The sequence below is a fragment of the Rhinolophus hipposideros genome (assembly GCF_964194185.1).
Source record: "Rhinolophus hipposideros genome assembly, chromosome: 10".
In the NCBI taxonomy this organism is placed as follows: domain Eukaryota; kingdom Metazoa; phylum Chordata; class Mammalia; order Chiroptera; family Rhinolophidae; genus Rhinolophus; species Rhinolophus hipposideros.
This window is the reverse complement of record NC_138056.1, coordinates 38,205,743-38,220,005: the sequence shown is the minus strand read 5'-3', so window position 1 is coordinate 38,220,005 and position 14,263 is coordinate 38,205,743. Positions and strand designations below refer to the sequence as shown.

The 14,263-nt window shown below is 40.5% G+C and overlaps 1 protein-coding gene across 1 annotated transcript in view; it reads left to right on the top strand.

Moving 5' to 3' along the window:
• SPON1 (spondin 1) overlaps positions 1–14,263 on the top strand; it is a 226,057-nt gene that overhangs the window by 79,265 nt on the left and 132,529 nt on the right. Inside the window, exon 5 of the mRNA XM_081062697.1 lies at positions 4,656–4,778. Coding sequence (XP_080918823.1) covers positions 4,656–4,778 — 123 coding nt within the window. The remainder of the gene's footprint in view (positions 1–4,655; positions 4,779–14,263) is intronic.

Sequence of the window (14,263 nt, the reverse complement as noted above, 5' to 3'; positions counted from 1 at the left end):
GCTTGATTCCCTGGATACGAGATAATGTACCTTATATTGGTGTCGTCTTTTTATTTTTGTGAAACAGTGATTATTCTGAAGAGGTTCTTTGGAATAATTCATAGGACTTAATTAAGGAATGCACAATTGTGTACCTTTAAGAAGTTTGTCATGGTTTTTCAGAATAATCACCAGCAGTGTGGCACCCAGGCAATATGGGGGCATTTTCTCCAGGGAAGACCAGAAGGAGACGGGGTTGCCAAGAGGGCATTGACCTTGTGATTTTACCACATTTAACGATCTGCTCTCTAGATTTGCAAGCTCATCATCACCCTTTCCATTGGTTGAAGGAATTCTAACAAAGCTCATGAAGACCGAGTAGACTGGGGAGGTCAGAACAGAGGCCTGGATTCAAATCCTGCCTTTGCCCTTCTTAGCCATGTGACTTAATATATGTAAAATAGTAATGCACCTCCTTGGCACGTAGTAAATGCTACATATGTCTAGCTATTCTTAACTGAAAGCTTGTTTATTAATCTGTCATAAAAAATTAAGACCTTAAACATCTGAATGTGTTTAGAAGTATTAAAGAGCTAAGTAAAGATAGAAAATGTTCTATAGTTATACATCTTAACTATCTCATTTCTTTTCATTTCTGAAAATTTGTATTTGCATTTAGCATTTCGAGAAGAAGTAATCCTCTCCAATTCTAGCAAATCATAAACTACTAAGAAAAAGAAAGGTTGGCAAGGTCTTATGGGAAAATTATAATAATAGCTAACATTTTTGGGGTGCTTGCCACAGGCCAGGCACTATTCTAAACAATTCACATAGCTTAATCATGTAATCTGCACAAACCTATATGGTAAAAACTGTTACATCCATCCCTATTTTATAGGCAAGAAGCCTGAGGCACGAAAAGTTTAAATGTTTAAACATCATGCAGCTAATGGTAGAACACAGGGTTTGAATCTAAGAGCCAATGCCTGTAACCACTTCCTTTCTATCAAAGGGACGACCTCCCAATTCAGTAGCTTGCACCGTGGCCTTTGGTACATCAAAGCATATTGAAGCATAGGTCTCCCTAGAGATGAGCTAGAGCAGAAACTAGGTCCTATATGGAGGATTGCACAGTGACCATGGAAATAGCAAATGGGGAGAGAGTTGATACTCTGGACTAGAGCCATACCTACCAAAGGAGCCAGAGAGCTGGAACCTGTGGACCAGGACCCTGGGCATCACCACAGGTGACTTTGGAGCTTTCCTTTCCTATAGTTGATTGCCCCCAAGTTCACTCAGTCTTTCTCCAAATAAGGAGAATCTCAAGTGTTGAAGGTCTTGGCCCCTAAAGGGCAATCCCATTCCTGCCCTGTCCACAGGCGGTGAACCCGAGGTCCTGCAGGTTAGAGGTGTGTGTGTCCTGGATCACACATCTACAGGCCACCTCTTAGTCTGCACCCACAGTTGGTTAATCACAAGCACTAGGGGATGGTTTTGTTAGTTTGACTCAGTGGACAACCTTGTTTCCCAGATTGGAAGGTTCTTGGGAAATATTTTACTGACATGCGCATGTATTGACAGCCATCATTAACTAAAGTACACTTCCCAAAGCCTTGATTCTGATATTGTGTGAAAGCCTTGTCTAAGCTATGCATATGCTAAAATTCTGCAGCTACAGTGCCAACGACATGGCATTGCAAATCTCTATTGGTTATCACTTCTGAAGCAGAGATTCTAACTAAATGACTAAGCATGCCTCTGTATAAAAAGACCCCTTTCTAATGACAACCTCGTGGACAAAAAAAAAAAAAAAAAAAAAAGCCCAGCAGGACCTGAGCTGTAGGATTATTAAGCACAGTTGTAGAGGATCCCCAAGACAGTGGACCTGCAAGGAAATTCATCAATTAGCAATCAGATCACGTGAAGAAAGTCTTTAATTTATAAGCATAGAGCAAAGGGATTTTTCTTAAATGTGTATGCCTACTTCATTATATCTAGCTCTTTCATTAAGGTCTTTATATTCTTTGCTTCCTTGTTGAATCAAATCAAATCCATCAAGGAATGGGAGCGAGAAGCAAGTATGTATTATTTTTTTCCCAGTTGAAGCTGTTAATCCATAGGGGAACAATTTAGAACTGCACAGATAAAAAGCAATGGCAATCGTTATTTTAAAAAAGAAACATAAAACATTACGTTACAATTAGGAACAGAGAAACATAAAATATTCAAAAAGGTGACCTATAATAAACATAATGCATCCACAAGCTCACTTTAATACCATGTCACAAACAACTAAAAGAGAGAGACAAAGAGAGGGAAAGATGAAGGGAAAAGCCGAGAAGGGAGGAAAATGCGGCAGAAAAGGGAGCATGAGAAGAAGAAGAGGAATGAAAATTAAAGGATGAGTGCTAAAAAGGAAGCTGATGGGTTGATAGTAGAAATTGGGGGAGGGAGCAGCTCAGGAGGTGTTGCCTGGCCTGGCTTCACCTGTATTTGGCAGGCTTTCCTGGGTTGGGAGAAGAGGGCTAAGTTAGCACCTGTTACCGCTGCCCTTTGAAAACCTGGTTCATTTCCAACAGACATTTCCTCAGTAGGAAACAGTATGTCTTTTTTTTAGTTTCAAACTTAGAAATTGATTTTTTAAACGGAGGGTTTTTTTTTTTTTTTTTTTTTTTGGAAGTCCAAATCACGTGAGTCCAAGCATAGTCCCTTGAACTCCTGGGAAGTTCACTACTTATATGTAAAAGCCCTTTCGATAAGGTAAAGCTATGTACCAATTTGCCTTATTTTGGTTCCTTGAAGATTATTGCTGCCTCATTTGACAATGCCTGGTAGTTACAATGGAAACCCCAGCAAGTATCTCTTAGCGCCGAATCCCTTTTTCAAAACCAATTTAGTTTTTTTCACAACGTAGTTGGTCATAATGGAAATGTAAAAAGAAAACAGATCTTCAGGAGGCATTGATTTCCACTACCTTCCCTGAATGACATTCAACAGGGCTTGTCCCTTGCCTATGAGAGTTGTTCACAAAGGAATCAGACCTGAGTTTCACAGGCATAAGGCAGTCGGGAGCCTGCTCCTAAGGCACAGATAGTGCTTTGGCTGGCTGTGGTAGCCACACAATGATTTCTATTTTGGGTGGTTTCAGACCTCTTCTTTGGGCCTGTTTAGAAATCCTGAAGCTATGTAAGGGAGGTAATGTTTTAAATGCGCCAATTCTCCCTTTGAACAAGCTAAAAGAGAAACACACACAAAAGATGGTCTCACTGGTGTTTATGCAGACCTATCCAGCAAAAGGTCTTTCCTGCAGTGATACAGTACAGAGATTAAGAGCATGGACTCCAGACTCAAACAGACCTGAGCTCCTGTTCTGCCTGCCTCACTCACTGACCCTGCGACCTTGAGCTGGTTACCTAATCTGCCTCCCTTTGCTGATCTGTAAAATGAGGTTAACTAAAGTACTTGCTTCCTAGGGTTGCTAGGACAATCCTAGCAATATATGCAAAGGGATCAGCACATACAAGGACTCTATGTGATGAAGTTATTATTACAATATCCCATGCTTTTTTCTCTATCCTAAAGCCCAGCATTCACTTCTTCATCCATCACTGGTTTTGCATATTCAAATTAAATGAACCCAGTGCATTCCATATGGAAGACTTGTAAAATGCTCTTCCTTACACTCAGAAGATTTTTATGCTCCTTCTTGCTGCTCTTTATATAATGATTAAGAATAAATGTTCAATTTAAAAACACACACACACACACATTTATGTTAATACTGCTAGAAGAACCGAAGATAAAGCAACTGAAGCAAGTTGCAACTGTAGTCATTGTTTTGGTCTTACAGGAAGCAGAACAGACTACAAGCAACACTGCACAGTTAGGGATGAGGCTTGACAATCGGAAATACTCAATTTATTCATGTAATCTCTCTTTTCCCACTTATCAGCTATTCACAGCTAAAAATGGGGGCAGAGAAGGAATCTTAAGTATTTCCTGGCTGCCTCTATGCTCAGAAGTAAACCTGAACTTATGAACATATTCCCAGACCTCTACCCCTCCCAGTAAAGTCTCTGAAAGGTTGATAAGAAGTGTGGGATTCTACATGTACATCTTTTTTAAAAAAAATAATTGTCAGCAGTCTTTTATCTCTTTCTATGTCTTCTGGTTTTTATTTCTCTTTTTCAAAGCTGTTCCTTCTCGTCCTGGCAATTTGGGCCCAGAGAATATTTCTTAGAAAAAACACACACATGCATATTACTCTTAAAATTTGGTGGAGAAATTGTGTTGTGGGAGGGGTGGGGAAAGAAACTTGGGCCCAGAATGAATAACTGAGTAAATTTTATCCCTGGTTTCCCAAGAAAGTCTCTATTCCAAATATTCTGCCTTATTGGTCCCACAGGTCTCCTCACATTAGAGCAAAAGTTCTGATATTGATTGATTGATATTGATTGATATTCATTGATGTTGATATTGATTGATGGATGGATGGATTGCAGAATATAGTTACCATACTTAGAGATATACAAAATCCTTGCTAGCCCAAGAACTGACCTGGTTCTGGGTGTTATTAATCAATGAAAAGTTCACCTCATCTTTGCCCAAGCACTAAGGACAGGATGAGATCAAGACCCACATTTGCTTTCTAACTTGGTGCCTTTCCTGACTTGCAGATTCCATATTTGATGGGGTGACTGACAAACCAATCTTAGATTGCTGCGCCTGTGGAACTGCCAAGTACAGACTCACATTTTATGGGAACTGGTCTGAGAAGACGCACCCAAAGGATTACCCTCGTGAGTAGAATACCTACTTTATGGGTTGGGAGAAGTGCATTGTAAAGTTCTGTCCGGTTGTGGGATACACTAGCTGAAGTAAGTTAGGTCTGCTCGCTTTTGCCAAATGATTCATGAAATGCACATTCCCAGTAAGTGAATTCATTGAGATAGGCAGGTATTCTAGTGGTATGCTTCTAGCTTCTTTGCATAGTATTGTTCTAAGTGTTTTCTTATCTGTGATTTACAAAAATATTCCTGAGGTCATGCTGCTTATCGTTAGGTCCCACATTTGGTAATCTCAGTCCTCCTCAAATGGCTCTATCCACAAATTATACAATAGATGTCATTGTGCTAGAAATAGCTGGCAAAGGGATCTGCTCTTGACTCCACAGACCAAGGTCAACAAATATTCAACATGCTCAACCACCTCAGGCACTGGTAACCTATCAGCCCACCTTTCCCTACTGATTCCAGATACACCTTAGAATCCTCCCAAACACCGTGATCCAGATTGCTGATACCAATTCATGAGCATTGTCAGGAGACCCCAAACTTGCTATTTTGGAGTAGATCCTTAATTGGGGCCCTGCCAACTCTTCTATCATACAATTGTCTCAACAGGTGCCTAGCATGTGCCAGGCACTGTGCTAAACTCTAGAGATATAATGAACAAAAAAAGACACAATCCGTGTTCTCATACAACTCAGAGATTAGTGTAGAGACAGGCACTAATAAAATAATCACACAAAAAGATGTGGAATTGATAACTATAAATAGTGGAATTACTGTGTGTCGAACATTTTTACACATTATGTTATTTAATCCTCATAATAACCTATTTTTGTGGATGAGCTCAGTGGAGATCAGAGAGCTGTCATGATTTGCCCACAGTCGAATGTAAGTAGTGGATCCAAGACTCCAAAAGGGGTTTTCAGGACCCTTGCCCTGCCTTTCGTTCGGATTGCCTTTCAGTCCTACTGTTACCCATTCTCTCTAACTGTGTGTGGCAGGATTTCTGTGTGTGGCACTGAGCATGCTTTTTCTGTATATTGTTTTATTCTTGTACATTTCACTTTGGAGTTGCCACAGCTGGGAAAGAACTGTGGAACTGGGAGAAAGAGGTTTAAAAGAAGGATTTGAGTCAGCCCCAAAGGAAGGGGGAGCAAAGAAAGGGTACGTGGTCGGGACTTGAGAAGACCCAGTGCAGACTAGGACTTCCACGGTCTCCTCAGGCCCCACAAAGGGGACTCCAAGATTTCTTGGCAGATCAAGAGCCCTGTTGTTTAATTTTACCCACATGTAATTAAGGCTTGGGCTCTTAGAATCCTTTTACTAGTTCATTCTTCTGGCTCTGGGATTTGGCTTGATCTGCTTCAGCTGGTGTGGGAGACCTGCATGAACAAACTTAGACTATCTGCCTGGGAGGGAAGAAACCACTTGGAACAAGTATGATGGAAAGAATCTCCTCCATTGCCTCCCATCCACTAACCCAGAGGAAATAAAATGTTAGGGGTCCATTACTCATCTTTTGTAATCCTAAGGAGTGTCTTCATCTTTTCTATTCTGACACAGTTATTTCCCAGAATTAAAAAAGAAAAAAACAAAACAAAAGAAGGTACAGACCATTGTTTCTGTGTCTTTAGGCCAAACCAAGGACAAATCTATACAGAATTTCTGTGGCGTTGTTGGGAGTTTCTTAATAAATATAACAGACATGTGTTCCAGATGCCCCAGGATGGTTTCATTGTCAGATGTCAGAGTGTGTCTTAATTTTTGGTTGGAAAAATTCAGTCACTATGTACCGAGAGCATTTATCACATCACACTGTAATCATTTCTTCAGGAGTCCTTTTTCCCCATCAGACAAAGACGTTCTCCAGGACAAAAGCCATGACATGCTCATTTTTTAATTCTTAAGTGCTCAGAAGTGCTTGGTGACTTCCCAAATACTGTGTACTGATTGTCAAACTCTGAGTGGCATTTGCTGTGGCCTGGGAGGCACATTTCCCGCGCACATCTCGTCATCATGACCAATGCTGAGCAGGGAAATTCTACAAATGGTATAGTAGTCTCCCCTTATCTGAGGGGGATACGGTCCCAGACCCCAGTGGATGCCTGAAACTGCAGATAGTACTGAACCCTACATATACAACCCTACCCATGATAAAATTTAATGCCTTTGCATTTTAACTAAGCACTTATCACTCACTGTGGACATAGCTTTTGTAGTTTGTTATAGGACAGCAAAACTAGCATGAATTTCTTTTTTCTTCACAATTTTACCAAGAGAAGATTCATTCTTACAGTAGATCTTAGCAACCTCAGCATATGATTTTTATTGTTTGCTTATTGAGAACTTTGACCTTTTCACTGAAAGGAAGCACTTTACACCTTCTTGTTGGCATATCTGAATTGCCAGCATCACTACTCCTGCACTTTGGGGCCCTTACTAAGTAAAACAAGGGTGATTTGAACACAAGCCCTGTAATACTGTGACAGTTGATCTGATGCCCAAGTTGTCTAAGTGACGAACAGGCCAGTAATCTGTAATCAGGATGGATATGCTGGACAAAGGGATGATTCACTTCCAGGGCAAGACAGGGGGAGATTTCATCATACTACCCAGAACGGTGTGCAATTTAAAAGTTACAAACTGTTTATTTATGGAATTTTTCATTTAATATTTTCAGGTCATGGCTGACCTCAGGAAACTAAAACCACAGAGAGCAAAACCCCAGATAAAGGGGAACTACTCTACTTTTTTTCTCCCTTTCTTCCGCTTTCCCAGCCCCACTCCAGTTCAAGCCATTGTTTCTCAGTCTAGTTGTGTAGGACACAGCTTCCTGGCCATGCTGGTATTATGAGCCTTGCCCTCTGCGCACCCCGCTACACCCCCTACCCCCCCACCCCCCCCTAAACCCCCACACCCCCTACCCCCACCACACACAGCCCCACTGGCTTAGGCAGAGGCAGTCGGTTGCCGATCCATCTCGATCATCCGCTCATGGCAACCCATGGCCTGCTCACACTGGTTGCCAGCCACTCACGCCGACGACCTCCAGCTGTTCACCGCAGCCCAGCTCCAGGGAGAGCCATTGTTCAAAATCTTAGCTGTAGAGGGCGCAGCTCACTGGCCCATGTGGGAATCGAACTGGCGACCTCAGTGTTAGGAGCATGGCGCTCCAACCACCTGAGCCAACAGGCTGGCCCGTAATGTACTTTCTTAAAAGATGATTACAATGTAGAATATGAAATCATATCAATGATCTTGTATTGTTACATTAAAATACATTGCTTTACTTTGTACTTTGAATGGATTTTTATAAATGAATGATAGTGTAACATCATACATCGGTCATTTGGAAATTACTGGTATACTGAATTACACAGGTGATTCGCATGCTGAGATGTTTTATTATACAATATCAAAAGTCACATTCTTTAGTATCACTTCCAGTCTCATCAGAAAAGTGTTTAAATATTGGAAAGCTATAAACTTCATAGTGACAGATACAAATTTTCCAAAATTCTAAGTTTTGCTTGAAAGCTCCAATTTTATCATTGACAACAAATGCTGTCAGCTGTTTACCTTGAAGTGACAGGCTCACTTCATTTTTGAGAAAATGTATGCCAGATCCTCAAGTCTGAATGACTATAATTTGCCTGTCATTTGTTCTTTCAAGTAAAAATGATGTTTCATGAAAATAAAAGTGTCCAGTCCAGCTTGTCCCTCAAACAATGGCACAAGTGCTTTTATTCAAGACAATCATAGTACTTCGATGTATAACTGAAGTACTTTATGCATATTTCCCAATTAGTCATACAGTATAATACAAAGGTGTTTACTCAAAGGTACAGTGATTTCATAAAACGAATAATTTTTATGGTTTCAACAAGGACATTCTTAAGTGAAGCTGACGTTTTTACTTGTTGTTTACGGCGAGTTCCTGGCAGTGAGAACTACACTTACTACTAACACAGTTCAAGACCACTGCCTTGATCTGCACTAAGTGGCAGCAGCCTTACTTTCCTTGCTTCTGCACCCCCCATGTTAATGTCAACACATTGCAAAAGGCAAATAGTATCTTAGTGTTACTATGAAAATAGTTTTCACCTCACAACAGGCCCCCTCAAAGGGCCTCAGAGTCCTGAGGGGTCAGTAGACCACTTTGAGAACCCTTGCAATAGGAAAAGATAGCAACCTAGGGTGTCTGTCCTTCAGTTCTCTGGGTAGCTTGCCCTTGAGGATTCACGTTGGACTCTCCATAGAGGATTGGGCAATACCCTTGTGCTTTCAGCCATCTCCTGTGATGGCTGCATGTGGCTCTTCTCAACCAGTTACAAAATGGTTTGTTCCAAATGCTGTTTGGGGAAACAGAGCACTCTCTGCATTCATGACACCCGTCTCTCTTGGAGGAGCTATGCGGAGAGATAAGGAAAGCAACAGGATGGCCTAAATGACCTCTGACACTCTCTATTGTAATGCTATTAATCCCTGCTGGCCATCTGGAAATAGTGAAATGCTTTTAAAACACTCCCAATTGAGTAATTCTTAGAAATCCATTTTAAGGCTGGATCTTGTAAGTTTTACCTCCTAATTTTATAAGAGGAAAAAACCTGAAGTACAAAGAAGGGCTCAGATCACACAGCCAGAGAGTGTCAGAACTGAAATCAAAGCTTAGATCTCGAGTCCCTTTTACCCTCCTCAGGGGGGCTGTCATGAGTCTTCTCTCCTCTGCAGTAAAATTAAATATCTTATATACAAAGCATCTTTTAATAAGGCCCTGCTGTACCACCATGGACTCAACCAATACCAAATTCTGAACAGCTTTGTCCCACTGTACAAACACCTACTCTGTGGAGAGCCTAACTTACAAGTGAGAAAGATGTCTGGATTTGCTGAGGCTGAAGAGTTCCAGAACCCTGGGGTGTTAGAGGTGCGAGCAGCCCTTCCACCCCCTGCTCCCAGTGTCTGTCCTCAGCGCTGCGGGTCTGTAGTGCCAGCAGCTGTCCAGGACCATGTGTTCCTTATAGGAACACAGTGGCTGGGCAGGATACTGTATAGGGGTGTCCCAGGGGCTGGAGCCATGCCCAGTCTTTGCCAGGGCGTTGGGGGTTGCCTAATATATGCTGAGTCTCTTTACTCTCATTCTGAACACAACTCCTGGGCTTTTCACAAATGCTTCCACCCCAGAGAGACTCTGTCATCTCCCTGGACAATGCAAACTGCATAACTATCCACGTGTTTGATAAAGGTTTAAAACCATTTAACAAAGACATATTGACAAACAAAACCATTTTTTCCAGGAGACAGTTATTTTTTGTATTTGAGAACACTGCCTCAAATACAAACAGGGCCACTGAGACATATAGTCTACAGAATCAAAATGAATTTTACAATGAAATTCAGCCATTGTTTTCATTAGGTCACTTAATTTAAAAAATTATTAATCATTAAATCCAATCACGTGAAAGACCACCACTCTCACACTTAACAACCACTTTCATTTCTTTGTATATTCATCTGTATACAGAGTGTCTACATCACATCTGAACACATTGTGTCCTACTTTTGGCATTGGATTTTGTTTCCATGGTCACAATTTATTACCTCAGCTTGCTCTTAACTGCTTACCTAACTGTTCTTTCATTGAACATGTAGGTGGTCAGGTCGTTTGCTAACATAAAAAGCACTGCAGTAACAAAACTTTGTACATAAAGTCTTCCTCCACCTTCCTACTGCCTTTGAATTAATTATTTCCTTGAAATAATTTCCCAAGAGTAAGACTGCTGGATCAAAGGATACGGATTTTTTTTTTCGCTCTTGAAATTTTTTGCCAGACTTTTCTCCAAAACATTTGTATTGATTCACCAGGTTACCAAGAACAAATAAATGCATTTGTTTCTCCCAGCCTCCTCGGTGTTCAATTTAACCTTTTTTGGTTGGGTTTTGTCAAGTAATGATTTTTTAATCTTATTATTTTATTTTATTTGTTTTTTTAAAAACATTTAATTAGTTTCAGGTGTACAAAACAATGTATTAGTTAAATATTTATCATTTATATCACACACAGTGACAATCCCCCTCCCCCATCCACTACCCCTCTGACACCAAACACAGCCATTACATTTCCACTGTCTCTGTTCCTAATACTGTACTCCGCTTCTTGTAACTATATATATATATAAAATTGTAGTTGACATTCATTATTGTTCAGCTTCAGGTGTACAGTGCAATGATCAGGCATCGACATCATCCCTGAGGTGGTCTCCCTAATGAGACAAGAGTCCATCGGATACCCTACAAAATCTTTACAACATTATTGATTACATTCCCCAAATTGACTTTCATATCCCCGTGGCAATCTTGTGGTTACCCATTGTGCTTTCTAATCCCCTACTTTCCGCTTTATCCCTACTTCCACTCCCATCTAGCAACCCTCAGTTTTTCCTCTATGTCTCTGAGATTGTTTCTGATTAGTTCATTCATTTATTCTTTTCTTTAGAGTCCACATATAAGTGAGATCATATGGTATTTGTCTTTGTCTGACTTATTTCACTTAGCATAATGTTCTCTAGGTCCATCCATATTGTTGCAAATGGTAATCTTTCATTCTTTCTGGCTGCGTAATACTCCATTGCATAAATGTACCACAGTTTCTTAATCTAGTCGTCTACCGATGGGCATTTCGGTTGTTTCCATGTCTTGGCTATTATGTATAATGCTGCAATAAACATAGGGGTGGATAAATATTTTTGAATTAGAGTTTTGGATTTCTCCGGATAGATATTTAGGAGTGGAATTGCTGGGTCATAAGGTAGTTCCATTTTCAGATTTTTGAGTTACCTCCATACTGTTTTCCATAGTGGCTGCACCAATCTGCAATCCCACCAGTGCACAAGGGTTCCCTTTTCTCCACATTCTCGCCAGCACTTGTTGTTTGTTGATTTATTGATGATAGCCATTTTGACTGGGGTGAGGTGGTATCTCATTGTGGTTTTTATTTGCATTTCTCTAAAGATTAATAAGGTTGAGCATTTTTTCATGTCTGTTTGCCATCTGTATGTCCTCTTTAGAAAGATGTCTCTTCATGTCCTCTGCCCATTTTTTAATTTGGTTGTTTGTTTTTTTGGAGTTGAGTGAGGTTTTTTATAAATTTGGGATATTAACCCCTTATTGGATATATCATTGGCAAATATTTTCTCCCATTCAGTAGGATCCCTTTTTGTTTTACTGATGGTTTCCTTTGCTGTGAAAAAAACTTTTAAGTTTGATTAATCTTATTATTTTAAATTGGCATTGTTTCAATTATTAACACATTTGAATCTTTTTTATGTTTATTGTCCTTTGCTTTTTAAACCACTAGAGTGTTGGCAAGAACCAAGACTGACTTTGCTTATTATCTCCCCAAGTCCTAGCTCATTGTCTGGCACATTGAAAGCGTCTCAATAAGCAGTTGAATGAGTGAATGAATAAGAAGCAGTTACAAAATAAGCAAAGGAGAGAGAGGAGGGAGATGAGCCATGAAAAACCACTGAAGAGATTAGGGAAGGGGAGAGATAGGACCTTGAGAGTACATTGGATGGAGCTGGTGATATGTGGGAAGATGGATTATGAGGATATCACAATGATGGTGGTAGCTCAGACTAACACAGTGGATTTGGTGCCAGAGAGAATGGATGGATTTGAGATCTTTTAGAGGTAGATTCAGTCATGGATTGGATGTGAAGGAGTGAGAGAGAGAAGCATCAAAGCTAACAAGCCAGGTTTCTGGCTTGGAAATAGAGGTACTCTTCTTCTTAAAATATTCCTCAATATTGTCTTTCTATTTTTATAAATGATTGTGAAATCATTTAATCAAGCTCTATAAAGGATCCTGTCAGAATTTTAAGTGGGATTGCATTAAATCCCCAGATTACACTGGGAAGAATTGTTAGCTTTATGATATTTAGCTTGCTTAGTTTCTTCCCATTCATGAATAGGACTATTCATGGGCTTCCTTAGGACAATGGGTTGCCTTGGACAGTGATGAGCCACGTATAGACCACAGGCCTCTTCTCGTGATCTAACTTCAGAAACAAAATTAAACATTCAACAAACAATAATCCAACTCCTTTCCACTATAACTGAGAAATCCCTCCCCAAGCTGAGTAATTATACCCATCAGAGCCTCCCAACTGTGCCACCACCAGGGTGAGCCACAAATAGAGCATGTCACCAGGAAACAGAATTTGGTAACCAGCGACTGTTCATGATACCCCAATTCAGTGAAGGAAGGAGCAAAAGAGAAATAATTAAATAGCTTCTTCCCCGTTGTCCTCACTTCCCCCACCTTTCTGGGAAGTCTTTTCAGCAAAAGCTCACTGTTTAATGGAATAGAGAACACAGTCAGTCATCTAGTCTTCCACTTAAACATGACAGGTTGAACAAATACATTAATCTCTGATCTTTCCTCAAATCCCACAAAGATAACACTAGATGAATAAAAAAGATATAAAGACAAGAAAAGAGGAAAGAAGGCTACACCAAACCAGATATATCACACCAAAATCTGGGGAGATAAAAAACAGATGGACAAGTGGCAATTGTCTTGCAGAGCAAGAAAAGTGAACCCTAAAACGTGCAAAGGGGACAGTACATAGGAACCAAGCCAACTCATTGTACGAACATAGGAATAATCTCAGAAACTGAAAGGTGGCCAAGTGCTCAGCACGGTGAAGGAAAAGGGTGTATTATCTTGAAATTTTAGAAGAATGGGGATAGGGACAACCCCAGCAGCATCCAGAAAAACAGGTAACAAAGGATCAGGAACTGAGTGGCATAGACCTCTTTAGAGCAACACAAAGCTACCAAATGATGGAGCAATGTCAAACTCCAAACCCATGGTTATAAATTCTCATAGGAGACCATTTTCGTTCAGCCTAGAGTCCAGGCAGAGGTAGAGCTTTCTTTCTGGATCACTTTTTCATTGAAAGTTTGTCCCTTCATGGACTCTGCCTTCTTGCTTTCCTTAACCCTTCCATCCCATTCCAAATTGCTCCTTTGTCAAACTCTTCTCTCTTGCCTCATTGATTATGACATCTGTTGCCTGTGGCACCCTGACTGATATGGCCACATTTTCAGAAATCGATTCTTAGACTCTGTACATGTATTACTTTCATAAAATAACAAATACAATAAAGTCAGTTATCACTGTAGGATTTTTGCCTACATCCCCAACATAACACCACATTCTTTGACTTACTCAGAATCTGCTCCCTTCCTCCGACCCCTCAAGTGGGGCTTTCCCTCCCATTGCTCCCAGGATTTAGAGACATCCGAATGGGACTGTCTTTTCTCTGGGTCTGTGAGTAAACTCAGATGCCAATTCAGTTCCCATTCCTAATTGCCTTCACCCGTTCCTGGCCCCGGGAGCTTCTCATCCTACCCAGAACACATTCAGTGCTTGCATGTTAAGTGATTTCTGGAATTTCAGCTAAGAGAATACCCTTTAATAATGGAGA